This window comes from Verticillium dahliae, genomic scaffold (assembly GCF_000150675.1).
Source record: "Verticillium dahliae VdLs.17 supercont1.16 genomic scaffold, whole genome shotgun sequence".
Taxonomy (NCBI): domain Eukaryota; kingdom Fungi; phylum Ascomycota; class Sordariomycetes; order Glomerellales; family Plectosphaerellaceae; genus Verticillium; species Verticillium dahliae.
The window spans coordinates 395,041-414,415 of record NW_009276935.1 but is presented as its reverse complement, the minus strand read 5'-3'; the positions used below and the strand labels follow the sequence as shown (position 1 = coordinate 414,415).

The 19,375-nt window shown below is 57.4% G+C and overlaps 8 protein-coding genes and 1 non-coding gene across 9 annotated transcripts; 7 read left to right on the top strand and 2 right to left on the bottom strand.

Moving 5' to 3' along the window:
* Positions 1–30: 30 nt before the first annotated feature.
* Positions 31–1,376, bottom strand: VDAG_07317 (fumarylacetoacetase; the record flags this gene model as incomplete). Its single annotated transcript, XM_009656222.1, has 2 exons — positions 31–377; positions 434–1,376. 2 exons carry the CDS (start codon positions 1,374–1,376, stop codon positions 31–33), a joined length of 1,290 nt encoding a protein of 429 aa, XP_009654517.1.
* Positions 1,377–2,117: 741 nt separating this feature from the next.
* On the top strand, positions 2,118–3,533 carry VDAG_07316 (homogentisate 1,2-dioxygenase; the record flags this gene model as incomplete). Its single annotated transcript, XM_009656221.1, has 2 exons — positions 2,118–2,185; positions 2,255–3,533. 2 exons carry the CDS (start codon positions 2,118–2,120, stop codon positions 3,531–3,533), a joined length of 1,347 nt encoding a protein of 448 aa, XP_009654516.1.
* A 436-nt stretch (positions 3,534–3,969) lies between these two features.
* On the bottom strand, positions 3,970–5,784 carry VDAG_07315 (choline transport protein; the record flags this gene model as incomplete). The annotated part of the gene is made up of 4 exons (XM_009656220.1): positions 3,970–4,792; positions 4,849–5,227; positions 5,386–5,462; positions 5,522–5,784. 4 exons carry the CDS (start codon positions 5,782–5,784, stop codon positions 3,970–3,972), a joined length of 1,542 nt encoding a protein of 513 aa, XP_009654515.1.
* Positions 5,785–6,377: 593 nt separating this feature from the next.
* Positions 6,378–8,617, top strand: VDAG_07314 (copper amine oxidase; the record flags this gene model as incomplete). The annotated part of the gene is made up of 5 exons (XM_009656219.1): positions 6,378–6,715; positions 6,772–7,348; positions 7,412–7,537; positions 7,592–8,436; positions 8,491–8,617. 5 exons carry the CDS (start codon positions 6,378–6,380, stop codon positions 8,615–8,617), a joined length of 2,013 nt encoding a protein of 670 aa, XP_009654514.1.
* Positions 8,618–9,583: 966 nt separating this feature from the next.
* Positions 9,584–11,305, top strand: VDAG_07313 (cytochrome P450 76A2; the record flags this gene model as incomplete). Its single annotated transcript, XM_009656218.1, has 3 exons — positions 9,584–9,952; positions 10,035–10,908; positions 10,971–11,305. 3 exons carry the CDS (start codon positions 9,584–9,586, stop codon positions 11,303–11,305), a joined length of 1,578 nt encoding a protein of 525 aa, XP_009654513.1.
* Positions 11,306–11,718: 413 nt separating this feature from the next.
* VDAG_07312 (stress responsive A/B barrel domain-containing protein) lies at positions 11,719–12,110 on the top strand (the record flags this gene model as incomplete). The annotated part of the gene is made up of 2 exons (XM_009656217.1): positions 11,719–11,829; positions 11,895–12,110. The coding sequence occupies 2 exons, from the start codon at positions 11,719–11,721 to the stop codon at positions 12,108–12,110; spliced, it is 327 nt and encodes a 108-aa protein (XP_009654512.1).
* A 1,860-nt stretch (positions 12,111–13,970) lies between these two features.
* On the top strand, positions 13,971–16,741 carry VDAG_07311 (uncharacterized protein; the record flags this gene model as incomplete). Its single annotated transcript, XM_009656216.1, has 2 exons — positions 13,971–16,110; positions 16,179–16,741. 2 exons carry the CDS (start codon positions 13,971–13,973, stop codon positions 16,739–16,741), a joined length of 2,703 nt encoding a protein of 900 aa, XP_009654511.1.
* Positions 16,742–16,887: 146 nt separating this feature from the next.
* On the top strand, positions 16,888–17,003 carry VDAG_20035. The gene has a single exon (XR_692077.1). It is a non-coding gene; the product is annotated as a 5S ribosomal RNA (ribosomal RNA).
* An 841-nt stretch (positions 17,004–17,844) lies between these two features.
* Positions 17,845–19,242, top strand: VDAG_07310 (glutaminase; the record flags this gene model as incomplete). The annotated part of the gene is made up of 1 exon (XM_009656215.1): positions 17,845–19,242. The coding sequence occupies one exon, from the start codon at positions 17,845–17,847 to the stop codon at positions 19,240–19,242; it is 1,398 nt and encodes a 465-aa protein (XP_009654510.1).
* Positions 19,243–19,375: the final 133 nt, after the last annotated feature.

Genomic DNA, 19,375 nt, shown 5'->3' with positions numbered 1-19,375 from the left:
GTAGTGCTTCATTCAAGATACCAGTTCGTCTCAGCTCCGCGCAACCGCAGGCAGAATCTGCCCCACACACTCGCCGAACCCGACGAGCTCGCCCTCGACCGACCCGGCCCAGCCCGTAATGGTGATGGTGTCGCCGTCCTCGACAAACTTGCGCTCCTCGCCGCCCTCGAGCTGGATCGCCACCTTGCCGCCCTGCGTCTGCTCGAGGAAGCTGCCGTGCGTGCCGGCGTCGAAGCCCGACACGGTGCCCGAGCCGAAGAGGTCGCCGGCGCGCAGGTTGCAGCCCGAGATGGTGTGGTGGGCGAGCATCTGCGGCCAGGACCAGAGCAGGTTCTTTGACGACGTCTTGGTGAGCTTGGTTGTGTGGCCCTTGGCGGCTGCACCGCGTTAGTTTGCTTTTCCTTTCGTAAGGAGAGACAGAGGAGGGACGTACTCGTCACGGACACCTCGAGCTGCACGTCGAGAATGTTGTCCGTCCGGTCCTCCTGCAGGTACGCCTGCAGCGGCGTCTCGTTCTCGAGCCCCCGCGTGCGAAACGGCTCGAGCGCGTCGGCGAGCACGACCCACGCGCTGATGGAGGTGCCAAAGTTCTTGGCGTTGAACGGGCCCAGCGGCACGTACTCCCACTGCTGAATGTCGCGCGCGCTCCAGTCGTTCATGAGCACGTAGCCAAAGATGCTGTCCTCGGCGTCGGCGACGGCGACGGGCGCGCCGAGCGCGTTGCCGCGGCTGACGAACATGCCCATCTCGAGCTCAATATCCAGCCGCGCGCTGGGCCGGAACACGGGCGCCGTGGCCCCCGGCGCCGGCAGCGCCTGGCCCCAGGGGCGGTGCAGCGGCGTGCCCGAGACGACGACCGAGCTGGCGCGCCCGTGGTAGGCCACCGGCAGGTGGTGGTAGTTGGGCTGCAGCGCGTTGGCGGCGCCGCGGAAGAGGGTGCCCACGTTGAAGGCGTGGTTGCGCCCGGCGAAGAAGTCGGTGTAGTCGCCGATCGAGAGCGGCAGGTGCGTTTGCGGGTCGCCGAGCGCCACGAGCGCCGTCTGCCGCAGCGTGCCGTTGGTCTTGAGGAGCTCTGGGTACGGTGTGTCCTCGCGGAAGACGTCTTGCAGGTACTGGCGGATGGCGCGGTGGTACGGCCGGCCGAGGGCGGCAAAGGCGTTCAGCGTCGGCTGAGCGAATACCGATGTATTGCTCTGCAGCTCGGGCGCCAGCTTGGAGAAGCCGGCTCCTGATGTGAAGGCGGAGAGGTCGAGGACATGCTCGCCCACAGCGACGGCTGGTCGGTGGTGTGCATTGGATGCCGTGGATATGATGCCAAAGGGGATGTTCTTCAGCGAGAAGTGCGAGGACACGGGTATGGGGAGCCAGGACTTCATGATGAGCTGTAGGGGTGTTGTGGTAGGGAAGATGAGATGTTGGCGAACGAGACTTCGTGATAGCATCCAATGAGAATATCTCCTTATGGTTCACAGTCCACAGCTTGACATACATCGAACAGACCAAAATTCACACGTCAAGGAACTGATAAGTATCAGACCGGCGGGATGATGCAATGTGCCCAGCAGCTAGTCCATCACCCGTCGCATTGTCCCTTCGGAATCATGCTGGAAGCACGCTGGAGCCTCAGTGCAGTTCACGGAATTTCGGACCTGGCGCGGGGTCGCATCACAGTGGAGATGCCCGAGGCCTGAGGCGGCGTGAGGGGCTGAGTCTCGGAGCTGCCCCGCGGTGAACTCTGGCGCCTTCAGGGGCATGCCATGTTGCATCCCCAGTGGCAATATTCATGTTGTGCGATGCTGGCATGTGGTTCTGGGGTTTCTCTGGTTGTATCGATCGCCGATATGCCGTTCCTAATACCGAGTAGCGGGCCGCATCAGTAATTGCCCGGTACAATGTGACGGACGTCGTATGATAGACCTTTTTCACTGTGATGATCGCCGAAGTCACGGCAGCTCGGGAACGGCAGTCAATGTCGGAAGCCCCCCGGAAGCACCTAGATAAGACCCTGAGATCCAGACCTTGACTGGCACCAATATCTGATACCATCTTCTTGCTTGACACTGTACGTTTGCAGACAACGATACCAAGTCTTGATACCAAAGTGAGGCAGAGTCAAGATGCCCGTCACTAAGTTTAGCACTCCGGAGAAATACCAATACCTCAATGGCTTCGGCTCAGGCCACGAGTGAGCCATTACATCTTACCTATCGTGAATCAAGTGAATCATATGCTAATTATCTCCTCCGCACCGCAGGACCGAAGCTGTAGAGGGTGCCCTGCCAATTGGTGCCAACTCGCCCCAGAAGGCACCTCTGGGACTCTATGCCGAAAAGCTCTCTGGCACTGCCTTTACCGCTCCAAGGCACGAAAACCTGCAGTCATGGCTGTACCGCATCCTGCCAGCGGCTTCACACTCGAGCTTTCAACCGCTGGAAAACCAGACCGGCTCGGGCCTCGCCGCTGACACTAAAGTCCACCAGATCCCCAACCAGCTGCGGTGGAACCCATTCGACATTGACGAAAAGGCCGACTGGATCACCGGCATGCAGCTCGTTGGCGGCGCTGGCGATCCCGTCATGAAGCAAGGAATCTCCATCTCCATCTTTGCAGCCGGCTGCGACATGGACGCCCACACAGCCTTTTACTCGTCCGACAGCGACATTCTTATCGTTCTCCAGCACGGCGTCCTCGACGTGCAGACGGAGCTAGGCAACCTCCTCGTGAGACCGATGGAAATCCTCGTTATCCCGCGCGGTATCCGCTACCGTGTCACGCTTCCCGAGGGCCCTACCCGGGGGTACATCCTCGAACTGATGCAGGGCCACTTCACGCTCCCGGAGCTCGGCCCCATCGGCTCCAACGGCCTCGCCAACGCGCGCGACTTCCAGGCGCCCCGCGCCGCCTTCAGCACCGAAAAGGCCGACTGGACCATCGTCACAAAGTTCAACGGCAGCCTCTTCGCCGCCAAGCAGGGCCACACGCCCTTTGACGTCGTCGCCTGGCACGGCCGCTACTACCCCTACAAGTACGACCTCGGCCGCTTCAACGTCATCGGCAGCACCTCCTTCGACCACCCGGACCCGTCCATCTACACGGTCCTCACAGCGCCCTCGGAGCGCCCCGGCATCGCCGTCGCCGACTTTGTCATCTTCCCGCCGCGCTGGCTCGTGCAGGAGGACACGTTCCGCCCGCCCTGGTACCACCGCAACACCATGTCCGAGTTCATGGGCCTCGTGTGCGGCGAGTACGACGCCAAGTCCGGCAGCGGGTTCCAGCCCGCCGGCGCGAGTCTGCACAACGTCATGGCGGCGCATGGCCCGGATGCCGAGACGTTTGAAAAGGCGAGCAATGCCGAGCTCAAGCCGCACAAGGTTGGCGAGGGCAGTCTGGCCTTCATGTTTGAGAGCTGCCTCATGATTGGCGTCACGGACTGGGGGCTGAAGCACTGTCGGAAGGTGCAGGAGGAGTACAGCAAGGAGAGCTGGTCTGGGTTGGTGCCGCACTTTACGGGCAAAGCGCCCGAGGCGAAGTAGGACCATGAGATGGATGATATGTCACGTAATGAGGGGAGAAACTTGTGTTCTATCCAGAGGGTAAAAAATTGACCCAGGTTGCAAATATGAGCGGACAGAATACACTTAAAGTGATACTGCAGTAATCGGGTGATTATTGTTGCTGGGTGCCTAGACGATAAATTGTTTAAACCCAACAGCTGCGCTGGCGAGATTTGGTTTGGGGTACGGAGATTGACATGTGAGCAGTGAGCTGGTTGCAAGGTTTCCACACGACATCCCAGGGAGACAATGTCGCTCTTTTTACCTGCGATCACGATGCAGCAAAGTCCAAGGTGTTCATCAATCCGAATCGAACCTTGCGACATATCAATCTGACGTATTACAACTGTGAAAAATCTGGAAGAAATGCCACAGACGATAGGGTTGCTAGATCTGCCGGTCAATCTACCCACAGTTACTTCTCAACGTCCTCCGCAACAGTGGACATGCCCGTAATGACAGAAACGTTAATGACAGGCACCAAATACTTGTCCCGTCCGTACGCGAAGTAATACACCACGCCAAACAACACCCAACCGGCCAACACGACCGTGGAATAATTCATCGTCTGCGCCGTGACGGGCATCATGGTCGGGAACGTGCTGAAGACAACAACGACAGCCATCCAAATGAGGCTGACGACGTTCATGGCCGGCCCCAGAGTCTTCCCGAGCTTGAACTTGCCGTAGTCGTTTGCATAAAGTACCTTCCTGCCGCGGAAGAGCATGTAGCCGATCGGAAGCGCGTACGAAAGGTACATGCCAATGATGGCCATTGACAGCACAGCATTGAAGGCTGTCGTGTTTCCGATGTAGATGAGGCCCAGGAGCATCTGAAGGATGGTGACGACTACCACGGCGCGAGCGGGGACATGTTGCGTCTTGTTGACGTAGCTGAGATAGTGGTCGAAGGGGGTGGCCTTGTCGCGAGCGAAAGCCCACAGGGTTCGAGAAGTGGAGGTCACGCCCGCAACGGTGGCAGCAATGGCGATCAGTATAAGCATCAGAGACATGATCGTGGCGCCGGCACGGGATTCTGTGACATCCAGATAGATCTGCATAAAGGGAAAGCCGGTGCGGGAAGTGATGAGCGATTCTAGGGGCCCAGTAGAGAAGAGTAGGACGATGACGTAGACGAGGCCCATCAGTCCGTTGACAACTACGCTGCCGACCATGGCGAGCGGGACGTTGCGGCTGGCGTCTGGCAGCTCTTCAGCCAAATGGCAAGCAGCATCGTAACTGCGCGTGATCAGTATTTCTCATGCCAGGGGAACTGACATCGAAGATTGACTTACCCGAGGAAGGGATAGACGGCGCTCAGCAAGCCAACGAGCCAAGAAATTCCATCGCTTGGCCAACCGCTGTTGTTTGAAAACTCGGTAAAGACAAAAGAGGCCGTGTTCTTCTTCGACATGACGCCAAGGACGATGACAATCGCGACAAAGGCTGTTACATGAATGACACCCGCGATGAGATTGGCGTGTGGCAGCGCCTTGGATCCCCAAATGTTCATAACCATGGCGTAAACGAGTACTGCCCAGTAGAACAGCATGCCCTGCCATCTCTCCGGCACATAGTCATCGTTGTTGATCGTGATGAGGGCTTGCAGCTGCAGACCAGCTGCAAAGGCGGCCGAAGCAGTCAAGATGGTTTGTCCGCCGACCGAGATCCAACCTGTTAGGAAGGAGACGCTGGATCGGGTGGATTCTGACGACAGGGCTGCAACCCAATGGTATTGGCCTAGGGAGATACTGATAAGCTTGTGTCTGGAAACTTGACTTTGAACAAGATAGCGGTCCAATTATGTGGCAGGAACTCTCAAAGTTTCTCACCTCCAGCTGTTGGAAAGATCGACGCAATTTCGGCCAGAGAGGATGCTACGCAGATGGTGCAAAGAAACGAGATGACACTAAAGGTCAAGTCAGTAACACTGTTTAGAGTTGCTGTCATGGTGATCTCGCAACTTACTAGTTGTAAAAGAGACAGGGGGCTCCTCCGCCAATCAGGCCAGCAGCGATGACTGTTGACAGAGCCTCCCACGTTGCCATCAAGCAGACACAGAGAGCAATCAGGGGTACAAGAGAGAAACGACGCTCCAGCTCCTGGGCATGACCCAGTTGCGCCAGACGAGCCTCATCGCCTTCCGCAAAGACCGTCGATCGCATCTTCTTCAGTTCTACATCGTCCATTACCTTCTCCGGAGCCGGTGGGGCAGCCGAGGAGTCTGACATGGTGGTACGGGCTAACGGTCGTTTGGTGCTCCCTTGAGGTTCGCTTGGTGTTGCCACTAGGATGACGCGATGGGATGGTACACAAAAAATGTGATTCACGATTGCAGCCGTGATACTGCGACGATGACCCTTGATGCCTCATGGGCCCCGGATGATAGCGGTAGATGTAGTCGGGAGATATCCAGCATCCCGACAGGGCAATCCGAGGACATATCGTACAGGAGACTACGACGAGACAGGGGAACTGATACTGCAGCCATATCGTCCTCGGACTGATTGGCCGACCAGTGGAGGGAAGACCACAAGCGATAGGAAAACATGGGGTAAAGCAGGGATCATGGGACCTCAATCAGGCGCTCAGGGAAGCGTCGCTTACCGAGCGTGTTCGGAACCTGATAGCGGGGATTCCGAGAACCATGAACCCTGCCTGGAGAAGCTGATCTATGCTCGAAGCGGTATTGGGGCATGTGCTACCCCAAGCATGAGCTGTCACCCTCAAAACCACGTCGCATTTTCGCATAATAGATTCACTGCACGCGTCTTCTCTCTTTCTCAGCGGCGTCCTCTCGACCATCCTGATTCCCTTCTTCGCAATGACGCAGATCCCACACCCCCTTTCAGCTCTCACCGTTGCGGAGAGTGATGTGGCCCGTGATGCTGTCTTGGCAGATCACGAGGGCGCTGTGCTGAAGTTCCGCCTCATCTTCCTTCTCGAGCCCCCAAAGGCCGAGGTGATTACATTCCTTGACCTTGAGCACGCCGGAAAGGTCACCGCAGAGACTCCTCGCCCTGTCCGCACAGCACAGGTTCACTACGATGTCATCGGCGGCGACAATGCTGCTGTATACCAAGAATCCGTGGTCGACCTGAGCTCCAAGAAGGTCGTCGACACCAAGATTGTTGCCAAAGTACACCAAGCGAGTTTGGTCCTGTGAGTTCCGTCTTGAAGTCCGTTCGCTAGGTCATAAGCTCATTTCACGTGCCCAGCTCTGAGTTTGACGACCTTGTCAATGCATGCAAGGAGTCGCCGCTTTTCCAGGAAAAGATTGCCGCCCTCGAGCTCCCGAAAGATTTCGAAGTCGTCGTCGAGCCCTGGCCATATGGTGCTCCCGAAGTGGCCGATGGCAATACCCGTCTGTTCCAAGCCCTGATCTTCGCGCGTGACGCAAGCAGCGGGAACCCGGACACCAACTTCTACGCCTTCCCGTTACCCCTCATTCCTGTGATGGACGCAGCGACGAAGAAGATTATCCGCATTGATGATCTCGCCACCGGCGGCAAAGGGGACCCGTTGAAGGGACAAACACACAAGCCCGCTGTGCTGGAGCACTGCGAAGCGGCAGAATATGTTCCAGAGCTCCTGGCTGGTGGCGTGAGAAAGGACCTGAAGCCCTTGACTGTTGTCCAGCCCGAAGGCCCCAGCTTCGCCGTCACGGACGGTAACCTGATTCAGTGGCAGAAGTGGAGCATGAGAGTCACATTCAACCCGCGAGAGGGAGCTGTTGTCCACGACATCAGGTTTGACGGGCGCAGCGTGCTCTATAGGCTCAGCATGAGCGACATGGTTAGTACACCCCCAAGCTGCATGTGACACACTTAACATGGCTGACACAGTGTGAACTACCAGACTGTTCCATATGCTGATCCGCGACCTCCCTTCCACCGAAAGCAGGCCTTTGACTTTGGAGACGGAGGCCTTGGAAATGCTGTTAATAATCTGACGTTGGGATGCGATTGTCTCGGTGTCATCAAGGTACGTCGCGAGTCCCAGTGCAGGTCGCTTGCAGGTTCACTTACATGCCATTAGTACTTCGACGGTGTCCTCACTGGGGCTGACGGCTCCGCCAACGAAACGAAGAACGTCATCTGCCTCCACGAGCAGGATGCCGGTATCAACTGGAAGCACACGAACTGGAGGACCGGCCGCGCCGTTGTGACCCGCCGACGCGAGCTTGTGGTCCAGTTCATCATCACGCTGGCCAACTACGAGTACATCTTCAACTACAAATTCGACCAAGCAGCCGGCATCACCGTCGAAGCCCGCGCGACAGGCATCGTCTCGGTTGTGAACATTGACCCCGGCAAGACGAGCCCATGGGGCAACATTGTCAGCCCAGGTGCCCTCGCTCAGAATCATCAGCACATCTTCTGCGTGCGCATCGACCCCGCGATCGATGGCCAGCAGAACACCGTTGTGCAAGAAGAGAGCCTTCCCGTTCGCATGGACAAGCGAACGAATCCCAATGGCAACTACTATGAGGTCCGACAAACGCCCATCACAACATCGGTGGGCCTTGATGCCGTGCCGCAGAACCACAGGGTGTTCAAGATCCAGAACACCAACAAGCTCAACCCCATCAGCGGCAAGCCCGTCGCGTACAAGATTGCACCGCCTGCCACTCAGCTGCTCCTCGCCGACCCGAATAGCGTTCAGGCGAAGCGTGCTCTTTTCGCTCAACACCACCTGTGGGTCACCAAATTCAGGGATGACGAACTGTACGCCGGTGGCCGCTATACACTGATGAGCAAGAATGAGGTTGACGGCGTGTCTGATGCGGCTGACCGCAACGACGACGTTCTCAATGAGGACGTCGTCGTGTGGAGCGTATTCGGCCTGACCCATAACCCCAGAATCGAAGATTGGCCCGTCATGTAAGTTTTCGTCATGTCAGTCATGGGTGCTTCGGAAGTGCTAACATCATACAGGCCTGTTGAAATCATGCAGCTTCACATTACTCCTTCTGATTTCTTCACCAGAAATCCTGCGATTGATGTGCCCTCAGATAAGGATCTCGGCTCGAAGCCAACAGAGGGTTGCTGCAGTAAGCTGTAGGTTTGAGTACATGCTGGATGATTTTATGATTTACACGTTGGGTGTATAGAGATAAAGCTACTACTGGGAAATGGCAACAAGATATTCAAGTGTCTGCCTCCGCACCACGTGAGAAAGCATTGGTTTCGGCTGTGAAGACGAATTCAGACCACGACAAATCTTGACTGTGTAGTCACATTGAGACTGCGAAATGGCGAAAACACGGTCGAGGCGTCTCCTTCGTCCCGATTCCAATTCATCGCCCATGATTGGAGAAACGGGAATAAGACTCAAGCCGGGGTTATACACGTCCATCCCACGTGTTACTGTGTCACTGATGGTCCAGACCGAAAGTATGCTTAATGCATTCTTGTGTCCACCCCGAAGCCAAGGTAACGTCGACACCGGTTCCGAAGAACACGAACAACGCATCCTCGTGCCACTCCGAGTGACACCCTGGCTCGGCTGCGGCACGACACGGCTTGATCATCGACAACAAGGCTGTGGAAAGGATGGACCGTTATTCACACAGGGACAGACGACTGGGTTCCGAGTGCGTCTGCCTCATATAGCTCGGGACTGTTCCGACCATCAGCCCCTTCCGAGGGTTCTAGACCCCGCATCGCGGGGATCAACTAGTGCGGGGGAAGCCGGCCGGTGCACCATAATGTTTGGGATTGCGAAGATGTGACCGTGTATTGGATCTGACGAGGTGGCGAAGGTTTGCCGAATGGGTAGAGGGTTCCTTCGTTCGAGGAATGGTCGGATGGCGCGAGACATGGATCGGCTGAGGACCAATTTGCCATTCGTATAACATGGCCTCTCGATGCATCTACCTCCATTATCATGCTTCGAACCCGTTTGCAGTAGCGCTCGTACACAGCACCTAACACTTTACCTTGGAACCTTTTTGATCCCATCCTCCCCCTCAGCGATACTCGATAGTCTAAGCGTCTACTCACATCACGCAGACTGCCAAACGCCGCCATGGCTGTCTTTGAGACCGTGGCCTTTATTGCTCAGAGGGCACGCGAGAACACATTGGAAGCCTCTGTTGTTCTTCTCGTCGCTGTTCCTATCGTTTACGTGGTAATCAACGAGTTTATCCGTAGCAATGCGCGCATCAAAGGCATGAAGGGACCTCGCGGTCTCCCTCTGGTTGGTAACCTTTGGGACATTCGGACCAATGCCGCGGATCAGTATCGCCACTGGGCGAAAAAGCACGGCGACGTGTACCAGGTGCAACTTGGAAATGTACCAGTGGTCATCGTCAACTCAGCTTCGGCAGCCAAATCCCTTTTCGGTCAACACTCCCAGGCACTGAGCTCCCGGCCTGAGACTTACACGTTCCACAAGGTCAGTACAATTCAGAAGCATGGAGTTCTGCCCATTCCCACCACGACTTGCCCATTTACCTAATATTGGATTGGGTCTACAGGTTGTTTCGAGCACCGCCGGTACCACCATCGGCACATCTCCCTACAGCGAATCTCTAAAGCGCCGTAGAAAGGGTGCTGCCTCTGCCCTCAATCGCCCCTCTGTGCAGACGTACGTTCCGCTTCTAGACGTCGAGACTCGGGACTTTATCGAGGAGCTCTATGTAGACGGCAAGGCCGGAACAGCAGCCGTGGACCCCATGCCCATGATTCAGCGTCTTTCTCTATCGCTGGCGCTGTCGCTGAACTGGGGCGTGCGCATGAGCAATCGAGGCGAGCTTTTCGAGGAGATCACGCACGTCGAGGAAGAGGTCAGCCGCTTCAGGTCGACAACGGGCAACTACCAAGACTATGTTCCTCTCCTCCGACTCAATCCTTTCAACTTCCACTCGGCCAAGGCCCGCGAGATGCGCCACCGTCGAGACGTGTACCTTACGGCTCTCAATCAAGGTCTCGAGCAGCGAATGAAGGATGGCACTTACAAGCCTTGCATTCAAGCCAACGTCATGCTTGACGAGGAGGCCAGACTGAACGTCGAGGAGCTCACGTCAATCAGCTTGACCATGCTGTCTGGTGGCCTTGACACCCTCACGACGCTGGTCGCGTGGTTCATCGGTCTTCTCGTCCACAAGCCTGAGATTCAAGAGAAGGCCATCCAGGAGATTCGCGCCTTCTTTGGGGACAATGAGCCTCTCTGTGATTCGGAGGATGACCAAAAGTGCCCATACATGGTCGCTCTTGTGCGGGAGTCCCTTCGTTACTTCACAGTCCTCCGCCTTGCTTTGCCGCGGGCCACTGTCCGCGACGTAGTCCACAACGGCATCACCATCCCTAAGGGATCCACGCTGTTCCTCAACGCTTGGGCCTGCAACATGGGTAAGCCTCTTCCCTCTGCCGTGGCATGGCGCATCGCCTGTTTGCTAATATTTGATCTGTAGACGGCAACGTCTGGTCTGACCCAGAAGCTTTCCGCCCCGAGCGATGGCTCGAGCAGCCCGACGCTCCCCTCTTCACGTACGGCATGGGTTACCGCATGTGCGCGGGGTCGCTCCTCGCTAACCGCGAGCTTTACCTGATCTACATGCGCATGATCAACAGCTTCAAGATTGTCAAGTACGACGACTTCGAGTCGGACCCCGTCAAGGGCAATGCGGACCCCACGAGTCTGGTCGCCCTGCCGAAGCGCTACCGCGCAAAGTTTGTTCCCCGCAACGAGACTGCGCTGCGCAAGGCACTGGACAGCACGAGACAGGTGGAAAGCGAGAAGCTGTAGATGCAGAAACAATTTTATCACCAGTCTGTGCATAGCCTATTTAATTTGTACTAGTCATGAGACTTTTCGAGTTCAATGATCGGTTCGCTGCCCATGATTATGCTTCTGTCTATGCTGTTTTGAAAGGCGTACAAGGTGTCTCCGGGAACGATTCCGATAATTCCGGACACCTGAGCGACACCCCGCGACGATTCCGTGCACCCCGCATTCGCAACAAGGCTGTCTGGGATGGGTGATCTATAGTGGCTCGGAAAGACATCAGTCGGGTCGAACTCGGCGTTCTTCATGGCCGAGGTACTCTTAAGCTGTGGCTCAGAGCCTTATAATAATTGTCACGTCACTGTAAACTAGCCGTGCGACAGCACCAGCGAACATCCCCCTCCCAGACCAGCCTATCAAAACAAACAGCCATCATGGCCAACACGAACCACGTCAACCGCATCACACTATTCAAGATTCCCAATGAAGATGACCGGCAGAAGCTGCTAGAACTCTATAGGGGTATGCCCCAGAAGGCAGTCAAGGTAAGCGGCGACCTTATGTCGCCATGGTCATCGGGAATCCCTGCTGATAGCACGTGTCGCGACAGGGCGGACAACCTTACCTTCTAGGTGTGAAGGCGGGCACTGCCTTCAAAGATCAGAGAGCACAAGGTTACACTGTTGCCGTACAGTCAACCTTTGCATCGGTGGAGGATATGGCATACTATGACAACGAATGTTCGGCTCACGCCGAGCTAAAGGCGTTTGCCAAGTCCGTGAACCAAGGAGCAATGATGATTTACTTCCAAGACGAGCTGAAATAGACGTCGTGTTGATGGAAATCACCACAGGACTCTTCTTGCTCAACTCGCAATGCCACTTGCTGTAGAGAAACATGGGATGATTTGCTTACCAGCAGCCACGCATAGTCGATCACCAGATTCGGGATCCGCACCGATCAGGCACGGTCTCTGGTCATATGAGTGGATGTTTTCGGCCTTGGTCTCATCTAGGAAGCAGATTTTTTTTGGGCATAGGCACAGCCATGAATAACATGCCAAATCTACGGTTGTCCTAGAAAGCAGACCTTCTCCATGCTAAGGATAAAAAAGCTGCCTCGAGCGATTCGCGTCCTCGCCAGTACCGAGGTCCGCAAACCATCTGCACAGTAGATGAGGAGCTTTGTGGGCCTTAAGCTATGATCAAATCTGATTAGTGAAGACCGGTGGCTGAGAATCTTGCTTCAGGGACCTATTGCGGCCAAAACGAGAGATCTCGATCACTGTAATCCAGGCTACTGGGTATCTAACCAGGCCGACTTGGACACCACTCACGGCATAGCCACGACGGATGCATTTGAAATATCTAAGTGCCTTCTGCTTCACTTATCGCCCGTAGCAGCTAAGTCAATAATGGTTTGTCAGTTCGCTGGACACGGAAAGATGTGGTCGTCAACCTCCAAGGCTAGGGAGGTCGCGCAAATCTAGTCCACCCATCATTCGGTTCTTCGGCCATGCGCATTCCCTGCCTACGACGGCTCCTTGGTAGCGATCGGATGGATAAAACAAGCACATGATCTTCAAAAAGTTTGCATGTTCGACCCCGCGATTCTGTCAGGCCGCAGTCCCAATCATTGGTCTCCTCAAGAACTACAGGCTGTGAACGTGCTAACGACGGCAGCCGACGATGGTCTGGCCAAAGCATAACAGGCAAGGGTCGTGACTAAGGCCTTTCAATGTGAGACAAGTTGTCTCAAGAACGATCGTTGGGGCGCAAGCCGCTAGCTGCTCGTGATGAGCTCAATTGACGAGGAAACGAGCTTCGTGGGTTTTCTACAGGCCTTCAGATGAAGACATGGGACTCTCGCCCTAAAACAAGCTTAAAGAAAGGTCGTAGCCAGATCCAATAAGGGCCCAAGCCATGGCACCAGATACCTAGGAACGGACTCCCCCGTTGTATAACGTTCGGTGGTGCCACGACGAGCATGCCAGATCCCAACCACAGCCCCTCCCCCTGCCTTCCAACACCCTCTCGCGTAAAGAAGCATAACGCCATGTCTAGCCCATTCAGGCATCCTCGCCTCGAGAAACCGCAACAGAGATGGTCAGCCCTACCGGCAATCCCCCAACCCGACAACCTGGCTTGCATCTGCGCTAACCCTCTTGACACCCAGCCCAGCACGTTCTGGCTGCCAAGCCCAATAGCACAGCAAGCCCGTCTGGCCCCATCCAGCTGAGCCTCTGACACCCCAAAGAGGCCGAGCTAGACACTCAAGCCCTCGCTGGTGGGCCACTCAGAGCCCTTGCTGGTAGACAAGCCACGAGACGACACTGGCTTGGCGGTCAATGGCGGTGCAGCCACAGCTGAGCTCTAGGCCCTCGCTAGCTTTGGGAAGTCTAGCCCTCAGAAATTGGGTTGTGAGTCTGCGGCTGGGTCGCCTCTCATTACCGAATGCAGCCACGAGAGGGCACCAAGGCGGAAAGGGAGAGGAAGATTGTATTGTATGGGGGCATGGGTTGCTCGTGGCTCCTTCATATTGCTTGGCTCGCCCTCCTAAACCCCTGGCACGTTTGCTGAAGGTCTGGTTCTTGAAGTGCATATTGGCCCTCTTCGATTTCAGGGAACAACTGAGCAAGAAGCCATCCAAGCTACGAGCGAGGCATTGTGGCCTGCTTCAACCCGCTATGCATCAACCACCACAGTATGAGCCGAACCGCCTGGAGGTGTTGGCGGAGGAGCTGTCGGCTCGGGAGCAGTACAAGCACTATTCGATGCAGGGTGTCACCGAAGTCAAACCCCAACAAGGCTTTCCATCAGAAGAGACGGAGGACAAGAGGAGACGGACGAAGGCTGACTATCGCCCAATTTCCATGCGATGGCCTTTTGTATCGTGCCTCCTTCTACTGATCCTCGCCGCCATGGGCTTGGTTGCCTGGACACAGCGATCATTGAAGGGGACTGACAGCACGGCAACGATTGAGCAACGGCAAGTCTTGAACGAGAGAGGCTTCGTGAATTCGAATGTGGCCGACGAAATACTTCATATCAGGCAAGATGCCGTGCCGAGTCCCGTGCCGACTGAAGCAGCGCCAATTCCTGAAGCAACGCCAGAGGCCGTCCCGGAGCCAGCACCCGAGCCTACGGAAACGGTTGCCAGTGGAAATGACGACGATAACGGCGATGCTGCCGCTAGACTGCGTACGACGACAGAGGAGACATCGTCAGAGTTCACGACCACAGTCACAATACCCGGCTCCAGCATCTTGGAGACTGAGACCGTTCAAGTAACCATTGATTCAGCGATCACCACCGACATCACCACGACTGTCATCGACACGGAGACGGTAGTCACGAGTATTGTTACATCACAAGTGGTGCCGACCACCGACTTTTCGACGCTGTCCGATGGCTCTGTATCCACGATTGTCAACGAAAACACAATAGAAGCGACGATTCAGGCGACTGCAACAAACACAGTATCTCGCACCACTGTTATTCTTGCGACCATCCCCGCCGGCCAAACGGCCACCGAAATAGTCCGGACGAGGACTGGCCGGCCCCAGATCTATGTTTCGACAGGCACAACGACGCTCACCAACATCTACACGGTTCGTGCTGATGGCAGAACCCTCTCCAAGGGAGAAGGCGGCACGCCTGTGACCAAACTTGTTACGAGCGAAGTAGCCGGCAAGGTCGTCACAGAGACAGACCTCGGCGTACCAACGACTATTGTGACGCCTGATGCCAATGGCCAGCCTATCACGATTGTGTCAACCCCAAGCCCAAGCACCCGCGTAACGACTCTGCCGCCGACTCGTACCGTTCTGACGTCTGTCTCGACGCCGACCTCATCGACAGATCGTATCGTCATCGAGACGACGACCCTGTCATTCAGCGCCGTCAGCTACTTCCTCGGCAAGTTCCTGCCGCCTATCCTCGCCATTCTCCTCGGCATCCCTATTCGTGCTCTCGACTGCGCCGCCAAGCTCTATCACCCGTTTGAGGCCCTGTCACAATCGCGTGGCGTGTCCGGTCCGGCATCCCTCAACCTGCACTTTGAGGGCTGGGGCGGCTTTTTCTTGCCCTTTAAGCTCATGGGCAAGTCCTATCCGGCGACCGGCCTCACGACTCTGCTGGTCTGCATCTCCGCTTTCCTGACCCCTGTCGCCACCGAAGCCATCGGCATGAAGATCCACGGCCAATGCAGCGCCAACGCAATTGACGGTTGCGGCCTCAAGCTTGGCATCAACACCGTCGCCAGCGGCGTCCTCATCACCATGCTGGCCGTGCTGGCGCTTCTCGTCCTCGTGCTCCTCGGCGTTCTCGCCCGCTGGCGCTCCGGCGTCTTTGCCGATCCCTGGTGCGTCGCCGGCATGGCGGCCCTCGCCCGCAACCCGGACGTGCGCTCGTCCAACGAAGACGTCAAGTCGGTCGTCGCCGAGAAGCACTACGCCATGGGCTGGTACCGCGACGCCGACGGCCGCGACGAGTACGGCCTCGTGCTCGTCGACGAGGCCGGCAGGAGCCTGCAGGGCCAGCCCGGCGCCGGCGCCTGGGACGGCCAGCCGATCGAGGCGGAGACGCTGCATCCGGCCGCCAGGCGGCAGAAGCCGCCCAACCACTTCATCGCGTTGACGTGGTGGTGGCGCCTCCTGTTCGTCGTTGTGCTCTGCGGCATCGCGGCGCTCGTGCTGTACTATCACATCACCAAGAAGCTGCCGCGCGATCTGCAGCGCTTCGTCGACAGCCAGCGGTTTGGCGGGCGTTTCGTCTTCTCGGGCCTCGGCGTCGTCGTCATCTTTGCCTCCGAGTGTCTGTTCTGCAGTACGTTTCCTGTTCGGTGCGAAGAGTTTTGCATTTCCGTCTTGTCTGACTGACATTGGCTTGTCTAGGCGTCGCCGTCATTGCCCCGTATCGACTCATGGCCAAGCGAGCCCAGCCCGCGCGCCGCTCGATCCTCGTGACGCTTCCGACCAACTCGTTCTCTGGCATCGCGACGGGTATCCGCACGGGCGACCCTGTGCTGTTCGTCGTGGCGCTCATGGCCGTCTTGTCCGAGTTCCTGCCGATTCTGCTGGCCAACGTGCCTTACAACCTGACGCAGACAAAGCTGACGCACGACATTTGCGCGAGAACAAGCGCCGGACTTGTCGTCCTCATGGCCGCCGTCGTGGTCGGCAGCCTGTTCATCCGCTGGCCTGACATGCCTGTCGATCCCCGGAGTGTTGGTGGCGCCATGTGGTATGTTTCCGAGTCGAGGTGGGTGTCAGGCCTCGGCGGTGTGGCGGCCATGGACAAGAAGGAGAGGAGGAAGAGGATCAAAGAGCTTGGTGGGCGGTGGTTCTACGGCAGCGTGTTCGGAATGAGGGGCGAGCAGCTCGGTGTCGAGGTCGAGGATGGGTATAGGTCCGGCTATGGCGCAGGCCAGACGGCGGAGTACCGCGGGCCTTATTGAGGTGGTGCGACAGGGGTTTTGTTCCCAGGATAGCTAAATTGTAACCACTAGCGATGATATTGATTGTCTCTAGTTCGCGAAACTAATACACTTCACGTCTTGACCGCATGCAAGATCAACTGCCTTCGAAGCACCGACTGTCACATACGACCATACCTACTGGAAAGCTCGGGATCCCGTCCGCTCTCCCTTTGATAAACCAGTAAGGGCCGAATCAGTAGTTGGGTGGGTGACCACCAGCGAATCCTCGGTGTTGTATGTTTTTGATTTTGTCGTGTTTGCTGCGGACGCAGCATCCTGTGTATGGGTTACGGGGGGGATGGTTTTGGCAGGAGATCGTGAGTTGCAACAAGGTGGCTCGGCATTGGAGATGGTGTAAAAGGTGTTGGAGACGGCGGCGCGATCCAATGGAGGTCTGTAATCCGCTCAATTGTTCACGTCAGGCCTGCTTCAACAAGCCTGTCTTCGCCCTTCATCTCCTACTTCTGTTGCATAAGGAGCCGACCTTGGTGATGGATCAATGTACTCGATCAAGATGGCAGCAATGATTATCACATCTCCATTCTGATATCCTGGCTGCTATCCTGTGAATCTGTGGATCGTCTTCAGGATCCTGGCCTGGGAACCCAAGCGGCGGGTCAATCCATCAAACTTCCACCATATGCCGGCGGGCCGGTGCTGATCACGGCCTGTAGAGTCCCACGGGACCCCGGATTTGGGTAGAGCGGTAGCTAACAAGTCGGCGTACAGAACGGCGGAGTTCCGCTGGCGTCTTCCAGGCGCCCCAGGGCTTCAACCCTGCGGCGCCTTGGCCTACCTTGCCTACCTAGACAGCTGACGGCGGCCGTGCTAGGTACTTGGCGATGTCGCCCGTTGCGCGTGACGGGGAGGCCGAGCCGAGGAAGATCGTGCCCTTGAATCAACAGCATTCCGCAAACACAGCCCCAGAGTCTCAGCGCGACAGCCCGCCAGCGCTGCCATAATTCACGCATCGTCGCTCAACTGATCCTCCTCATTCTTTCTCAACCACGCCAAGGCCTTTCACTCACCCAAAGGTCTCCTTGCTACTCAAGAGGCTACGTACTACAGCCTCTCGCCCCACCATGAAGTCGCCCATCCCTGACTACCTCAACCAGGTGCTCAAAAATGCGCGCGACAACGAGGACGGCGCACCAGCGGCCTACATCGAGACGCTCGCCAAGGCCGATACGTCGAGGCTCGCCGTAGCACTCGCCATGGTCGACGGCAACATTTACTCGGCTGGCGATGACGAGGTCGAGTTCTCGATTCAATCCATCTCCAAGGCGTTCGTCTACGCCATTGCCATCGAGGACGCCGGCCTGGAGCGCGTCCTCGAGAAGATTGGCGTCGAGCCCTCAGGCGACGCCTTCAACCGGCTCTCACTGCACAAGGGCACGAACCGGCCGATGAACCCCATGATCAATGCCGGCGCCATCACCGCCCACTCGCTCGTGGTGCGGCCCGACGCGACGGCCGAGGAGCGCACCGAGCGCATCCTCAAGACGCTCTCGCGGCTCGCGGGCCGCGAGCTGCACGTCGACGAGGAAGTGTACGAGGCCGAGCTCCGCGACGCCGACCGCAACATGGGCATCGGCTACATGCTCAAGGCGGCGGGCATCATCACGTGCGACCCGCGCGAGGCGGTCAAGGGCTACATCCGGCAGTGCGCCATCAACGTCAACGTGCGCGACCTCGCCATGATGGCGGCGACGCTCTGCAACGCCGGCCTGCACCCCGTTTCCGGCGAGCGCATCATCCACCAGGCCAGCGTGCGGCAGGTCCTCTCCGTCATGACGACGTGCGGCATGTACGACGCCGCCGGCGACTGGGTGTCCAACGTCGGCATCCCCGCCAAGAGCGGCGTCGCCGGCGGCATCATCGGCGCGCTGCCGGGCCAGGTCGGCATCGCCGCCTTCTCGCCCAAGCTCGACGCCCGCGGCAACAGCGTGCGCGGCGTCGCCATCTGCGAGCAGCTCTCGCGCGACATGGGCCTGCACATGATGGACGTCAGCCAGATCGCCATGTCCACCGTCCAGACCTCCGTCGCCACCATTGTCGCCGGCGTCCACGAGCCCCACAACAGAAACTGCCAGCGCGAGGTCATCGTCTTCAAGCTGCGCGGCGCCGTGCGCTTCCCCGGCTCCGAGCGCCTCACGCGCGCCGTCGCCCGCGAGCTCGGCCGCCCGAACCCCGACGATCCCGGCTCCGGCCTGCACGGCGATGCCTGCGCCGTCATCTTCTCGTTCCGCGAGGTCTACTCGCTCAACCACGTGGCGCGGCGCATCATCCACGAGGACATCAGCCGCCTGATCCTCGAGGAGAAGATCGTCGTCGTCATCGACCCCTCGGGCGTGCTGCAGTGGAACCACGAAGAAGCCGAGAACGATCGGCATCCAAAGGTCGTCAAGAACGAGACCGAGGCCCGGGACTTCATCGGAGGCACAGGCTGCAAGGCAGTCTCTACTGATGATGGCTGGTGATCGGCGAATGGAGTATCCAGCGGGGGCTCACGAGATCTCTGACTTCTCTCTAGCCCAATGATACCTAACGACTTTGATTTTCATTCAACCGCGTAGATGCTAAGCTGCGAAGACCCAAGTCCTGTCTATGCTC